Genomic DNA, 13,311 nt, shown 5'->3' with positions numbered 1-13,311 from the left:
AAACATAGTCTTGTTGTCAGCAAATGCAGTAGATATGCCAGGTTTTTGTTGGCAAATATCAGGTGAGCCAGGCTTTTGTCTGCATGCGCCAGATGCGTCTACATCTTTGTAGCAAAGTACGCATTCACCTGTGACAGTTTACATTTGGGTGCAAGTTCCTGGCTTGATTCTGTCTCTCATGATGACTCCTGATTGGATGATGGATTGGAGGTGTGCACCTTGTACTGTGTCAGGTAAGTTTTCATACATGACATGTCTGCACATTTGAGCGTCTGTAATATGGTTTCTTCGGTATTCAGATCCGCCTGGTGTTAATTGGGATCACCCATCTCAGATAAAATCCTCTGTGCTTTAAATATCAGTACTAGCCCACAGAATCCATTTTCACTGGTAATAAATGTGTGATATGGTAGATGGAGACCAGAAACAATAAGACTGAACTTAAACATGGGCATTGGTAGATGTGACCATGGCTTTGTTTATGTACATTTCAGGGCCACTGAGCCCAGAGCCCCTAACCCCATTGACTTCCTGCTTAGACTGTCATGTACACTGGCCCTTTTTCGGGTTCACTCGCACAGGCAAATTCCTTCTCAAATGGACAAAACAATGTGCACTGCAGGTGGGGCAGATGTAACTTGTGCAGAGAGAATTAGATTTGGGTGGGCTTTTACTTCAAAGTGAGATCTATATTGCAGTGTAAAAATAAAGCAGCCTGTATTTTCCCTGCTCAGAAACAAAATAACTCACCCAAATCTAACTCTCTGCACATGTTACATCTGCCCCCCTGCAGTGCACATGGTTTTGTCCATTTCTGAAGAAATTTGCCATTGCGAGTGAATCAGAAGAAGGGCCACTGTTCTGTGGCTGCATGCTCCAAGTTAGCAGATTGATGAATAAGTGTCATAGGGAGCTGTATTGACAATAATGTCTGTGGCACATGGTGAGCTGAGGGAAACTTCAGACTGTGTAATGGTTAGTAAGACCATGGGCTCCATTCCCACCATGGACCTGTGTGGAGTTGGTATGTTCTCCCCATGCATGCGTGGGTTCCTCAGGAGACTGCGGTTTCTTCCCACACTCCAAGTAGGTTGACGTTTCGCCAAATGTACAGAGAAGGCTTACACCGGCCCTGGGCAGGTCTACTGGCACCCAACATACATGATCCCTAGTGTGTAAGTGTGTGGACAGGGGCAGACTAGTGGTTCTCATCTGCTGTCACCTATGTTACATCCTAAATTTATCTGGTCTCCAACTAGAAAGTGTGAGCATTCTCCAGTTTTTGATAATAACCAAATATTTTGGCATTTATTGGCGACTTGTCACGTGATATCCTGCTGTGTGTGATGGCCACAAGATGAAGAAATACCGGTAATTGCTCCTGATAGCGTCATAGAGCCATACCAGGTACCTTACAGAACAGACCCTCATTATGTCTGCAATGACTGTTTCCATAGATGATGCAAGTAATAGTTTTATATACATTTAGATTTCTACTACACAATATGAGCATGCGGTTATTAATGCACTATTATATCTGGTCCTGGAGAGAAAACAGAACAGGAACAGCCCAGTATTGCAGTACTGACCTTAGTCTCCACACCGGTGGCGATTGTTGCAGCGGAAACTTCTATCTACATCGGTAATTCGTGTTCAAACAGACTCTGCCCTCATCATTTTAAAGCAGGGGTATTTAACATCCCAGAAGGCTGCAGCTTTGCTATTTAGGCATGCTAATAAAACAGGCAGGGTAGGCTGGGATTTGTAGTTCCAATGCGGAAATTAAAGTTTATCACCACTGCCCTGCTAGTTCTCCCAATCTTTTCAACTTTTGTTTTTTCTCTGAATAAGGGACCTGGGGCCAGATTCACAGATGGACGGAAATGCAAAGCAGCTTATAACATCTCGATAGAAGAGACACCTCCTGTGTACAGCGGCGATCCCTGCATTGTGACCAATGTTCTAAGCTGGGATCCACGATGCTTACGCAGGCATCTGCAAGGCCAGGAAGTCAGGGTAGTGACACTCAGACCCTTGTCTCTCCCCTCACAGAAAATGGGGAAACATGCCCCCATTTTCAGGAACACAGGCCTCCTGCCCACTCATCAATGCCACTGCCTCTCAGTCAGGTGTGACATTGCCAGGCTGCTTCTGTGCATGTGCAACCGAATTCCCAATAATTATAAATCTGCGTGCTGAAACATTCTCTGTCCATTTGTGAATAAGGCCCATAGGGTCTGATTCGTGTCTGTAAGCAAAGCAATAAAGCAGCAGCTTGTCAATGCTATGCTGCACTGCAGGTGGGGCAGATGTAACGTGCAGGGATTAATACTAGGTACACACCAGAATGATCGTGAGCAGACCATACAATGGTCACACTATCTGCATCCGATGCCGATCTGTACCCAGTTAAAAGGGTCATTTTCAAATCCTGACTGCAGCAGGTAGGATCTGCAAAACAAACAAATGACCAGCAGGGATGTGCATCGGATCCAAAACATGCCTAATTGACATACAATCAGTTGAGATGGTATTGAAATTGGAGGGAATTGAAGCCAAATCGTTCCGCTGCGTACTTAGCATTAGATTTGGGTGGTTTATGGTTTCTCTGTGCAGGGTAAATACTGGCTGCCGTTGCATGTAGTCCACAAATGTTAGACAGCTTTATATTTACACTGCAATTTATATTTACGATTCAACACTCATCGCCCAAATCTAATGTGCATGTTACAACTGCCCCATCTGCAGCACAGCATGGCTTTGCCCAGTTGTTTTATTTTATTGTTTATCTTACAAACAAACATGAGTTGGGCCGATAATATTTATAGTGAGTGTGTGGACTAGAAATACCATTTCTGCAGCTACCTGTTCTGTTCATGCTTCATTCCACGTGTACCACGCTCACTATATAGACATTGGTGTAGAAATACTGAATTCCAATATATTACAACTCTTTGGCAAAATCTGAAGAACTTTGTCTCCACCACAGCAGCCTTGGTGCAGGGTACAAACAGCGCTGGGCTAGAACTCCCGGGCTTCCTGCAGCTGGGACAGATACTCCTCCTCAGAGGGGTTCTCGGTACAACCCCGGCCATTATTTGGGGGACGGAGCAAGTGGATACGGCTCCAGTCGCCCTTGCACAGAATCCAGGGCATCACGTCAGCTTTATAGTGAAGTTCAGGGGAGAAGTCTGCACTGATCAGGTTGGGGATCCCAGCTGCCCGGCCGCGGGTTACAAGTCTCAGGGAATGGTCGTAACAGCAATGCTGTGCTCCCAGGCTGCTGCTGTCCCGAGACAGTAATGAGCGCAAGCAGAAGTGAGCACCAGGATTGTAAATATCCAGTCTTTCCCGGCCACCGCTGGCATCTCTCCAACGGAAGCTACTAGCCAGCTTGTCATCTCGTAGCATCAGAGCACTGTATACAGCTTCTGATGGGTAAGAGCAGGGGCAGCTGGGCAATTCTGTAAGCACCCGCTGCAAGTAGCTGCTCAGGAACTCACTCTTACAAGTCAACCACCGATCACAGTTGTCCTGGTGAGCTGGAAAACAATAAAACAGACGGTAATGTGATGGTGGAGATGAGAAAGATGGAGGAACATGTGAGCGGTGGAGATGAGAGAGATGGAGTAACGTGAGATTTGGAGATGAGAGATGGAGGAACATGTCAGAGGTGGAGATAAGAGAGATGTTCAACATGTGAGAGGTGATGATAAGAGAGATGGAGGTACATGTGAGAGGTGGAGATAAAAGAGATGGAGGTACATGTGAGAGGTGGAGATAAGAGAGGGAGGAACATGTGAGAGGTGGAGATAAGAGATGGAGGAACGTGAGAATTGGAGATAGGAACATGTGAGAGGTGGAGATTAGAGCGATGGAGAGCATGTGAGAAGTGGAGATTAGAGATGGGGAACATGTGAGAGGTGGAGATGAGAGATGGAGGAACATGTGAGAAGTGGAGATATGAGACGGGGAACATGTGAGAGGTGGAGATAAGCGAGATGGAGTGAGAGGTGGAGATAAGAGAGATGGAGTGAGAGGTGGAGATAAGAGAGATGAGGGGTCATGTGAGAGGTGGAGATAAAAGAGATGGAGGAACATGTGAGCGGTGGAGATGAAAGAGATGGAGGAACATGTGAGAGGTGGAGATAAAAGAGATGGAGGAACATGTGAGAGGTGGAGATAAGAGAGATGTTCAACATGTGAGAGGTGGAGATAAGAGAGATGTTCAACATGTGAGAGGTGATGATAAGAGAGATGGACATGTGAGAGGTGGAGGTAAAAGAGAGGGAGGAACATGTGAGAGGTGGAGATAAGAGATGGAGGAACATGTGAGAGGTGGAGATAAGAGAGATGGAGGAACATGTGAGAAGTGGAGATAGGAACATGTGAGAGGTGGAGATTAGAGATGGGGAACATGTGAGAGGTGGAGATAAGAGAGATGGAGGAACATGTGAGAAGTGGAGATATGAGACGGAGAACATGTGAGAGGTGGAGATAAGAGAGATGGAGTGAGAGGTGGAGATAAGAGAGATGGGGGGTCATGTGAGAGGTGGGAATAAGAGAGATGGAGGAGGAAACAAGAACAAAAATGATATAGAAAAATAGATGACAGAATAATAGAAATGAAAACATTAGGAGTCAGTATGAAGAATGCTGCGTTTGTAAGAAATACATATTTCCCTAAAGTAATCAGCCGAATCTCACCAGACTCTGGGGCCGGGGTCCCACTCCTGGCCAGAGCTGTCCACAAGGTCACATTCTCGGTATTATCCTGTTCTCCTGCAGAATCATAAACAATATGTATTCAGATAGCAATATACAGGCAATGCTAACATTATTAGGATTTTGTAAGATATGCTAAATGTATTATTGTTCTTGAATCCATTATGCGCTATTAAAACAGAAGCTGGCTATTCCGTGATAAGTAGTCAATTACGGCACTAGTGATGTCATACGTAACAAAGTTAAATTTGAAATAGCTAAAAAAAGGAGGGCATTCGAAGCGTTTAAATAAAAATGGGACACCCAAATCATTTGCCGCATATAAAGAATGTAGTAGGAAATGTAAAAATACAATCAAGATGGCTAAATTAGACACTAAACATAAAATAGCCACAGATAGCAAATCTAATCCCAAAACAATCTACAGTTATATAAATGGGAAACAGTTAAGGAAGGAAAATATTGGCCCACTAAAAAATAAGCAGAGTACCCTGGTAATAGAAGGAAAATAGAAAGCGAAATTATTCAATGATTTTTTTGCTTCGGTATTTAAAAGGGAAGAATCTTCAGAAGATCTCCCACAAATTAAATGCTTAGCTCTTGATTGCTCCCAAACTGTATGTTTGAGTTAGGAAATAGTAAAAACTTAGATTACAGAACCTAAATAGTAACAAATCTCCCGGGCCAGATGAAATACACCCTCGGATACTAAAATAATTGAGTTCTGTCATAACACTACCATTATATCTGATATTCGAGGAATCAATAAACTCTGGGATGGTACCAAGGGACTAACGTAGTACCAATATGGAAAAAAGGTAGCACAACTAACCCTGACATTTAGAGACTGGTCAGCCTCATCCATTGTGGCGAAAATATTAGAAGGAATAATAAGAGATAGTATCCAAAATTTCTTAGAGCAGGAGAAAGTGATAAGCATGAGTTCGTCAAAAGTAGATCATGTCAAACTAATTTAATTAGCTTCCATCAAGGAAGTCAGTAGGGGGCTGGACTTAGGGAAATCTGTTGATGTAGTACTTCTTGATTTCGCTAAAGCTTTTGATATGGTGCCTCATAAAAGGTTTTTAATAAAACTAGGTAATTTAGGGTTAGGAGATAAAATTTGTAATTGGATTAAAAGCTGGTTGCACAATTGGGGACAGAGAGTGGTGGTAAAAGGCATACATTCCAGCTGGGGTAAGGTCCAAAGTGGAGTCCTGCAATGTTCAATATTGGGACCCACCTTGTTTAACAGATTAATTAATGATATAGGAAGTGACATAGTGAGTAAAATTGCACAACACGAAATCGAGTAAGGAAATTTACTCAGGAGAGGATGTGGATACACTACAAAGTGACATAATTAAACTGGAAAGGTGGAAAATGCAGTTTAACCGTTGATAAATGTAAAGTAATTCTTTATGGGAACAAAAATGAACAAGCTACTTTATAGGCTAAATGGAGTTATTTATTATAGGGAATTCTGATGTAGAGAAGAACTTGGGGGTCATCATAGATGAAAAATTGGGTAATAGTGCACATTGCTCAAATACAGAAACAAAAGCACACAGGACACTGTCATGCATTAACCCCTTCAGTGGCCATCCCGAGAATTTTCCGGGCTGTGCCTCAGTGCCCAGTCTGGCAAGCCTGGAAAATTCTCGGGATTGCCACTGTTTAGAGCTCCCTCCCCTCCGCCGTGCCTCAAACCCCCCCCCAGCTGCTCTATTACAGCCTATGGTGCCGGCTTGCCAGGGGCAGGGATGGGGCGCAGGGCTGGGCAGCGGCTGATTGACAGTTCAGCTGCGCTGTTCCGACCCGGGGAGGCAGTGGTGGGTTTTTTTTAGGGAGCGCTCCCCATAAAAAACTTGCCCAGTTTGGGGAGCACTCCCTAAAAAAAAAACACACTGAAGGGGTTAAAAGGGGAATGGATTCATAGGATGCCAATGTGATAATGCCTCTTAACAAGGAATTCGTGAGACCACACTTGAAATACTGTGTTCAGTTCTGGGCACCGCACCTTAAAAAGGACATAAATGAATTGGAACAGGTACAGAGAAGGGCGACTAAGCTAGTAAAAGGTCTCATCTGTTTTCACTGGAGAAACGGAGGTTGAGAGGTGATATGATTAGAATGTTCAAATACAGGATTGGGAATCATGGAACTGGGAGGAAATAGGTTGAACTTGATGGACTAACGTCTTTTTTTAACCTTCATTACTATGTTACTATGTAACATCAACAGCTAGTAATAGCACCCCTGTGACATATCTAGCAATAGCATATCTGTGACATCAGAGCAAACTACATAGTATGTGACATCACAGAAAATATAATCTCTATGACATGACAACGTACATATCCACTAATTATATTGTATCTGTGACATCACAGCTAATAATAGCATCCCTGGTACATGACAATGTATATGTACCATGACAACAGCTAATGACAGCATCTCTGTGACATCACACTCAATACTGATTTTGTGACATCACAGATAATAACATCATGACAATGTATATGAACCATGACAGGAACTCTGTGACATCACACTATATTACTGATTTTGTGAGATCACAGCTAGATTAAGAGTAGAAAGCTGAAGGTCACCGTCTGACCTGGACATGAGGGCAGGTCACACACGCGAGACTCTGTTGCCGTACAAGAATAGCCACAGGATCGGGTACGTTTTTGACTGGGTCGCCCACAGGTTGCACTACATGGGGTCCAATGACTCCACTCATCCTCTTCATAGTCTGAGATTCAAATAAGTTCAACATTAATTAACATTTAATGACTATGCAGCTCAGTGAGCTCCAACACAACATTGGAATAGGTTCCAATAATGTATAATATTATATATATATATATATATATATATATATATATATATATATATATATATATATTGCCCCTCTGCCATATATCAGACTCACCGTAATGGTATTTGTCCTCAGAGATCCAGTTGTCACCAGTAGTGCCATGTGTGTTTGCATCTCCACCACTTAGGACATTGTCCTCCCAGTCATACTGTGAGTAATCACCCGTGTCCGGCCCCACGGTGCCCGGGGTTGATAATTTCCCACTGGGCAAATCGTTGTACTCCCAGAACAGCGGCCAGAAGAGCTCGTGCTGAGAAACCCAGTCCGGATCATCCCAGTCTGTGCGAGTATCAGAAAGGTCCAACTCTACCTCAGCCTGGGAACTAGGGTCCACCTCTATAGTGACCTGGGAAACAGACAATAACCCAATAGAGTTTATATAAATTCACGCCTGTGCTAATCCATACATCTGTACAATCAGTCATACCAATCTACACATATGTACAGCCACACCAATCTACACATCTGTACAGCCACACCAATCTACACATCTGTACAATCAGTCATACCAATCTGTACAGTCACACCAATCTACACATCTGTGCAGCCACACAAATCTACACATCTGTACAATCAGTCACACTAATCTACACATCTGTACAATCAGTGATACCAATCTACACATCTGTACAACCAGTCATACCAATCTACACATCTGTACAGTCACACCAATCTACACATATGTATAGTCACACCCATCTACACATCTGTACAATCACACCCATCTAAACATCTGTACAATCACAAGTATCTACACATCTGTACAATCACACGTATCTACACATCTGTACAATCACACATATCTACACATCTGTACAATCAGTCATACCAATCTACACATCTGTACAATTTCATACTAATCTACACATCTGTACAGTCACACCAATCTACACATCTGTACAATCAGACATACTTATCTGCACATCTGTACAGTCACACCCATCTACACATCTGTACAGTCACACCCATCTACACATCTGTACAATCACACCCATCTACACATCTGTACAGTCACACCCATCTACACATCTGTACAAGCATTACAATCTACACATCTGAATAATCACACCAATCTACACATCTGTACAATCAGTATTACTAATATACACATGTGCAGTCACACGTATCTATACATCTGTACAATCACACGTATCTGCACATCTGTACAATCACACGTATCTACACATCTGTGCAATCAGTCATACCAATCTACACATCTGTACAATTTCATACTAATCTACACATCTATACAGTCACACCCATCTACACATCTGTACAATCACACCCATCTACACATCTGTACAGTCCCACCAATCTACAGATCTGTACAAGCATTACAATCTACACATCTGAACAATCACACCAATCTACACATCTGTACAATCAGTATTACTAATATAAACATGTGCAGTCACACCAATCTACACATCTGTACAATCACACCCATCTACACATCTGTACAATCAGTCATACCAATCTACACATCTGTACAATCAGTATCACTAATATACACCTGTGCAGTCACACCAATCTACACATCTGTACAGTCACACCAATCTACACATCTGTACAATTTCATACTAATCTACACATCTGTACAATCAGTATTACTAATATAAACATGTGCAGTCACACCAATCTACACATCTGTACAATCAGTGATACCAATCTACACATCTGTACAACCAGTCATACCAATCTACACATCTGTACAGTCACACCAATCTACACATATGTATAGTCACACCCATCTACACATCTGTACAATCACACCCATCTACACATCTGTACAATCACACGTATCTACACATCTGTACAATCACACATATCTACACATCTGTACAATCAGTCATACCAATCTACACATCTGTACAATTTCATACTAATCTACACATCTGTACAGTCATACCAATCTACACATCTGTACAATCAGTCATTCCAATCTACACATCTGTACGATCACACTAATCTATACATCTTTATACATTAGTGTGATGTACACCTGTCCTTACATCTACACTGTCACACTCACACCAGTCCTTACATCTGTACTGTCACTCACACCAGTCCTTACATCTGTACTGTCACTCACACCAGTCCTTACATCTGTACTGTCACTCACACCAGTCCTTATATCTGCACTGTCACACTCACACCAGTCCATATCTGCACTATCACACTCACACCAGTCCATATCTGCACAATCACACTCACATCAGTCCATACATTTGCACTGTCACACTCACATCAGTCCATATCTGCACTATGACACTCACACTAGTCCATACATCTGTACTGTTACACTCACACCAGTCCATACATCTGCACTGTCACACTCACACCAGTCCATACATCTGTACTGTTACACTCACACCAGTCCATACATCTGCACTGTCACACTCACACCAGTCCATACATCTGCACTGTCACACTCACACCAGTCCATACATATGCACTGTTACACTCACACCAGTCCATACATCTGCACTGTTACACTCACACCAGTCCATATCTGCACTGTTACACTCACACCAGTCCATAACTGCACTCAGTCCATAACTGCACTATCACACACACACCAGTCCATACATCTGCACTGTTACACTCACACCAGTCCATACATCTGCACTGTTACACTCACACCAGTCCATATCTGCACTGTTACACTCACACCAGTCCATAACTGCACTATCACACACACACCAGTCCATACATCTGCACTGTTACACTCACATCAGTCCATATCTGCACTATGAAACTCACATTGATCTGGGGAAAGTTTGAGTGAATTGCTGGTGCCTAGTGCAACACTGGTGGATGGAGGGGGATATGTTTATTGTCTCACCTGAATATTGGGGTTCTCTGAGGTGAGGTTCGCCTTGGACAGGTTCTGTAAATCTAGGATGAAGGTGGAATCTTTGGGGAGATTGTCCTGAGAAGGGAAAATCTCACTCTCTCCGCCATTGGGGATGTGCTTGTATGGCTGTGGTCTGACAGACATCTGGTTATCCTCTGACCACTGGTCCCCCTGTCCAGAGAGGTGACACAATGAGATCAGTCCCATCCTGAGCCCATACTGACAGGTTACATCAGCCTTCAATGGCACAGCAGCAATATCATTGCATTACTTCCCACACTGCCACAGTCAAAAGGTTGACACGAGTTTTTCATGTCCCCCCCCCCCCCCTGAATGTCGACACAATGGACACCATCTAAGTGTACCGTATCCCCTTCGTATGGTTCACTGTTCTCACCATGCGTCGGGCACGGTGCCCCGCTGAACTGGGCACACTATTTTATCCACGCCATAGTGGATGGTAGGGCATGATAAAACACTTGTCGGCTTAAAAAAAAAGTCAAAAACTCATGTTGACTGTCAACCTTCCTACCCTGTCGACCTTACCCATGTCGACCTTCAGTGGTCTACCCAATGCATAGGGTGAACCTAATGACCATATCCCCTAATATAACTAGTAGAACTCCTGCACACAGACACCAGCAGCAGTCTGCAATCCAATCCTGTATACATCTATTGTATAATGCCATCAATTTATACTTGTCCCCAGAGCTTACAATCTTACCCTGTATAAAACCAGAAAACCTCTTGTGCACCGCTTCAGACTCCTACTAGCCAACAGAGCTTCCAATCTAGCGCACATATCACACAGATACATTTGTAAAGTCTTTGGACAAGCGATTTTCTATTACTCAGGAATCACCCAGTACTGTACTGAGCCTTGTCTGAAAGCTTACAATCTAACACGTGACACATACTTAGCCCTCGCCCAGAGTTTACAGTATAACACATGTATGACACAGATACTGAAATCTCATCCCTTCTATTTGTAACACACGTATCACAAAGACACTCAGCCCTTGTCTGCAGAGCTCACAATCTAAAAAATGTATCACACTCTTATACACATCTCGCAGATACTGAGTGCTTGTCTGCAGAGCTCACACTCTAATACACATCTCGCAGATACTGAGTGCTTGTCTGCAGAGCTCACACTCATACACATCTCACAGATACTGAGTGCTTGTCTGCAGAGCTCACACTCTTATACACATCTTGCAGATACTGAGTGCTTGTCTGCAGAGCTCACACTCTTATACACATCCTCACAGATACTGAGGCTCCCTACCTACAGAGCTCACTACCTAACACATGTATCACACAGATACTGAGTGCTTGTCCACAGAGCTCACATCTCACAGATACTGAGCCTGCAGCACCTCCAGAGATTCATTACATCTATTGTAGTACTCTCATCCAGGATGATTTACAATAACATAGACTCTAACAGCAGCATAATCCAGGTTTTCACTTGTCCCCCAGAAACTTGTTTTAAAAGCTGACAATCACATGTCCCCCTCCCCACCCAGAGCTTGTTATTCCATCACACCCTACAACTCGCAATCTACTATGTATCAAACATCCCCGAAATCACGTAAAACGATGAGAAAGGCAGGGTGAGATGCACAGCGTCCTTGGCCGCAGAGCTTGCAATCGCAGAGCTGAACTTCTCACCTGGTGGGGTCTGGGGGTGGAGGCGGGGGCCCCCCATAGCAGCTCCAGGCAGCAAGTTAGCAAAAGCAGATGGAAGAGCCCGGGCATGTCTGAACACCCGGCCGGGTCACTGGTACCTCATGTGCTCCCCATGGGGATGTAGCCCCCCATCTCTGCTGCGGGCTCCAGGCTCTCCCCGAACTCTCTTCTGCTGCCGGGGCGGGGTCTGAGACGTCACGGACCGGGGGCGGGGCTATCAGACAACATGAATGAAAAATCAGACTGGGAGTTGTGGATTTACTATCAGAGGAGCACGAGCTCCTTCCCACTGAGTCAGGGCTGGGACTTGTGGTTCCACTGTAGAGATCAGTCTGGTCCTGGGGATGTACTGAGATGGATAGATAGGACAAAAGGCCCGTACACACAGTGAGATGTTAGCTATTGGCCAATTTAGTAGATGCACAAGAGATTTTGACTAAGAGATTTTGTCTAAGTAACTTCCCATACACACTGGGCGACTTTGAGCTGAAAGTCGCTCAAAACAGCAGGTTTGAGCGGCTTTCAACTCAAAGCCGCCCAGTGTGTATGGCCCGGCGATGAGCGCTTCTGCGCGCTCCCGCAACATCACCGGGAAAGCCGTTCATCTGCTGGCTATACCAGCAGATGAGCGGCTTTCAGGACGGCTTTGCCTATGCAATGCAATCCTCCCACCTCCGTCGGCGCCAGGCAGGGGGAAAGCCGCTCAGCTTGTATGCACAGCACTGCAGCGATGATTGGCATCATCGTTGTCCATACACGCTGGGCATAGTCGCCCAGTGTGTATGGACCTTAATGATAGATAGTCTATGATCTAGTCAAAATTGTCTTGCCAGCACAGTCATTCTATGCTAAGCAATCTATGCTAGACAATATTGACTAAGCAGGAGAAAAATCTAGTCAAAATCTCTCTGTGTGCACACCCCTATAGATAGATAATCTTTTAAATAAATGACACCACTTGGGTTCCACAGCGCCTACCAGAATACATAAATGAGCGAAAACAAGAAAACAGTACAGGGCAATTTAGGGCAAGCACATGGTAAATAAACATAGTTGCATCAGCAGACAGGACACTGAAGTAATTATTAAGGTGGCTGAGAGCCGGGGTTAGGTGCCGTTAGTGGCAGAGAGCTGGGGTTATGTGCCGTTGGTG

The 13,311-nt window shown here is 44.1% G+C and overlaps 1 protein-coding gene across 1 annotated transcript; it reads right to left on the bottom strand.

Moving 5' to 3' along the window:
• Nucleotides 1-1,329: 1,329 nt before the first annotated feature.
• Nucleotides 1,330-13,039, bottom strand: ISM2 (isthmin 2). Its single transcript, XM_083166957.1, has 6 exons — nucleotides 12,141-13,039; nucleotides 10,455-10,637; nucleotides 7,664-7,955; nucleotides 7,346-7,483; nucleotides 4,708-4,782; nucleotides 1,330-3,542 (listed from the first exon to the last, which is right to left on the bottom strand). The coding sequence occupies exons 1-6, from the start codon at nucleotides 12,225-12,227 to the stop codon at nucleotides 3,022-3,024; spliced, it is 1,296 nt and encodes a 431-aa protein (XP_083023083.1). The 5' UTR covers nucleotides 12,228-13,039; the 3' UTR covers nucleotides 1,330-3,021.
• Nucleotides 13,040-13,311: the final 272 nt, after the last annotated feature.

This window comes from Crinia signifera, chromosome 12 (genome assembly GCF_055691185.1).
Source record: "Crinia signifera chromosome 12, ASM5569118v1, whole genome shotgun sequence".
NCBI lineage: Eukaryota > Metazoa > Chordata > Amphibia > Anura > Myobatrachidae > Crinia > Crinia signifera.
The sequence above is the reverse complement of the archived record's forward strand: the minus strand, read 5'-3'. Positions and strand labels throughout refer to the sequence as shown.

What these genes read in the sequence shown, in the direction of transcription:
- ISM2 (XM_083166957.1), bottom strand. Translation starts at nt 12,227, where the DNA reads ATGCCCGGGCTCTTCCATCTGCTTTTGCTAACTTGCTGCCTGGAGCTG. An exon ending in CCACCCCCAGACCCCACCAG is followed by an intron (nt 10,638 to 12,140) that starts GTGAGAAGTTCA and finishes CTCTCTGGACAG; the next exon opens with GGGGACCAGTGGTCAGAGGA. An exon ending in TGACCTGCCCTCATGTCCAG is followed by an intron (nt 4,783 to 7,345) that starts GTCAGACGGTGA and finishes ATGATTCTGCAG; the next exon opens with GAGAACAGGATAATACCGAG.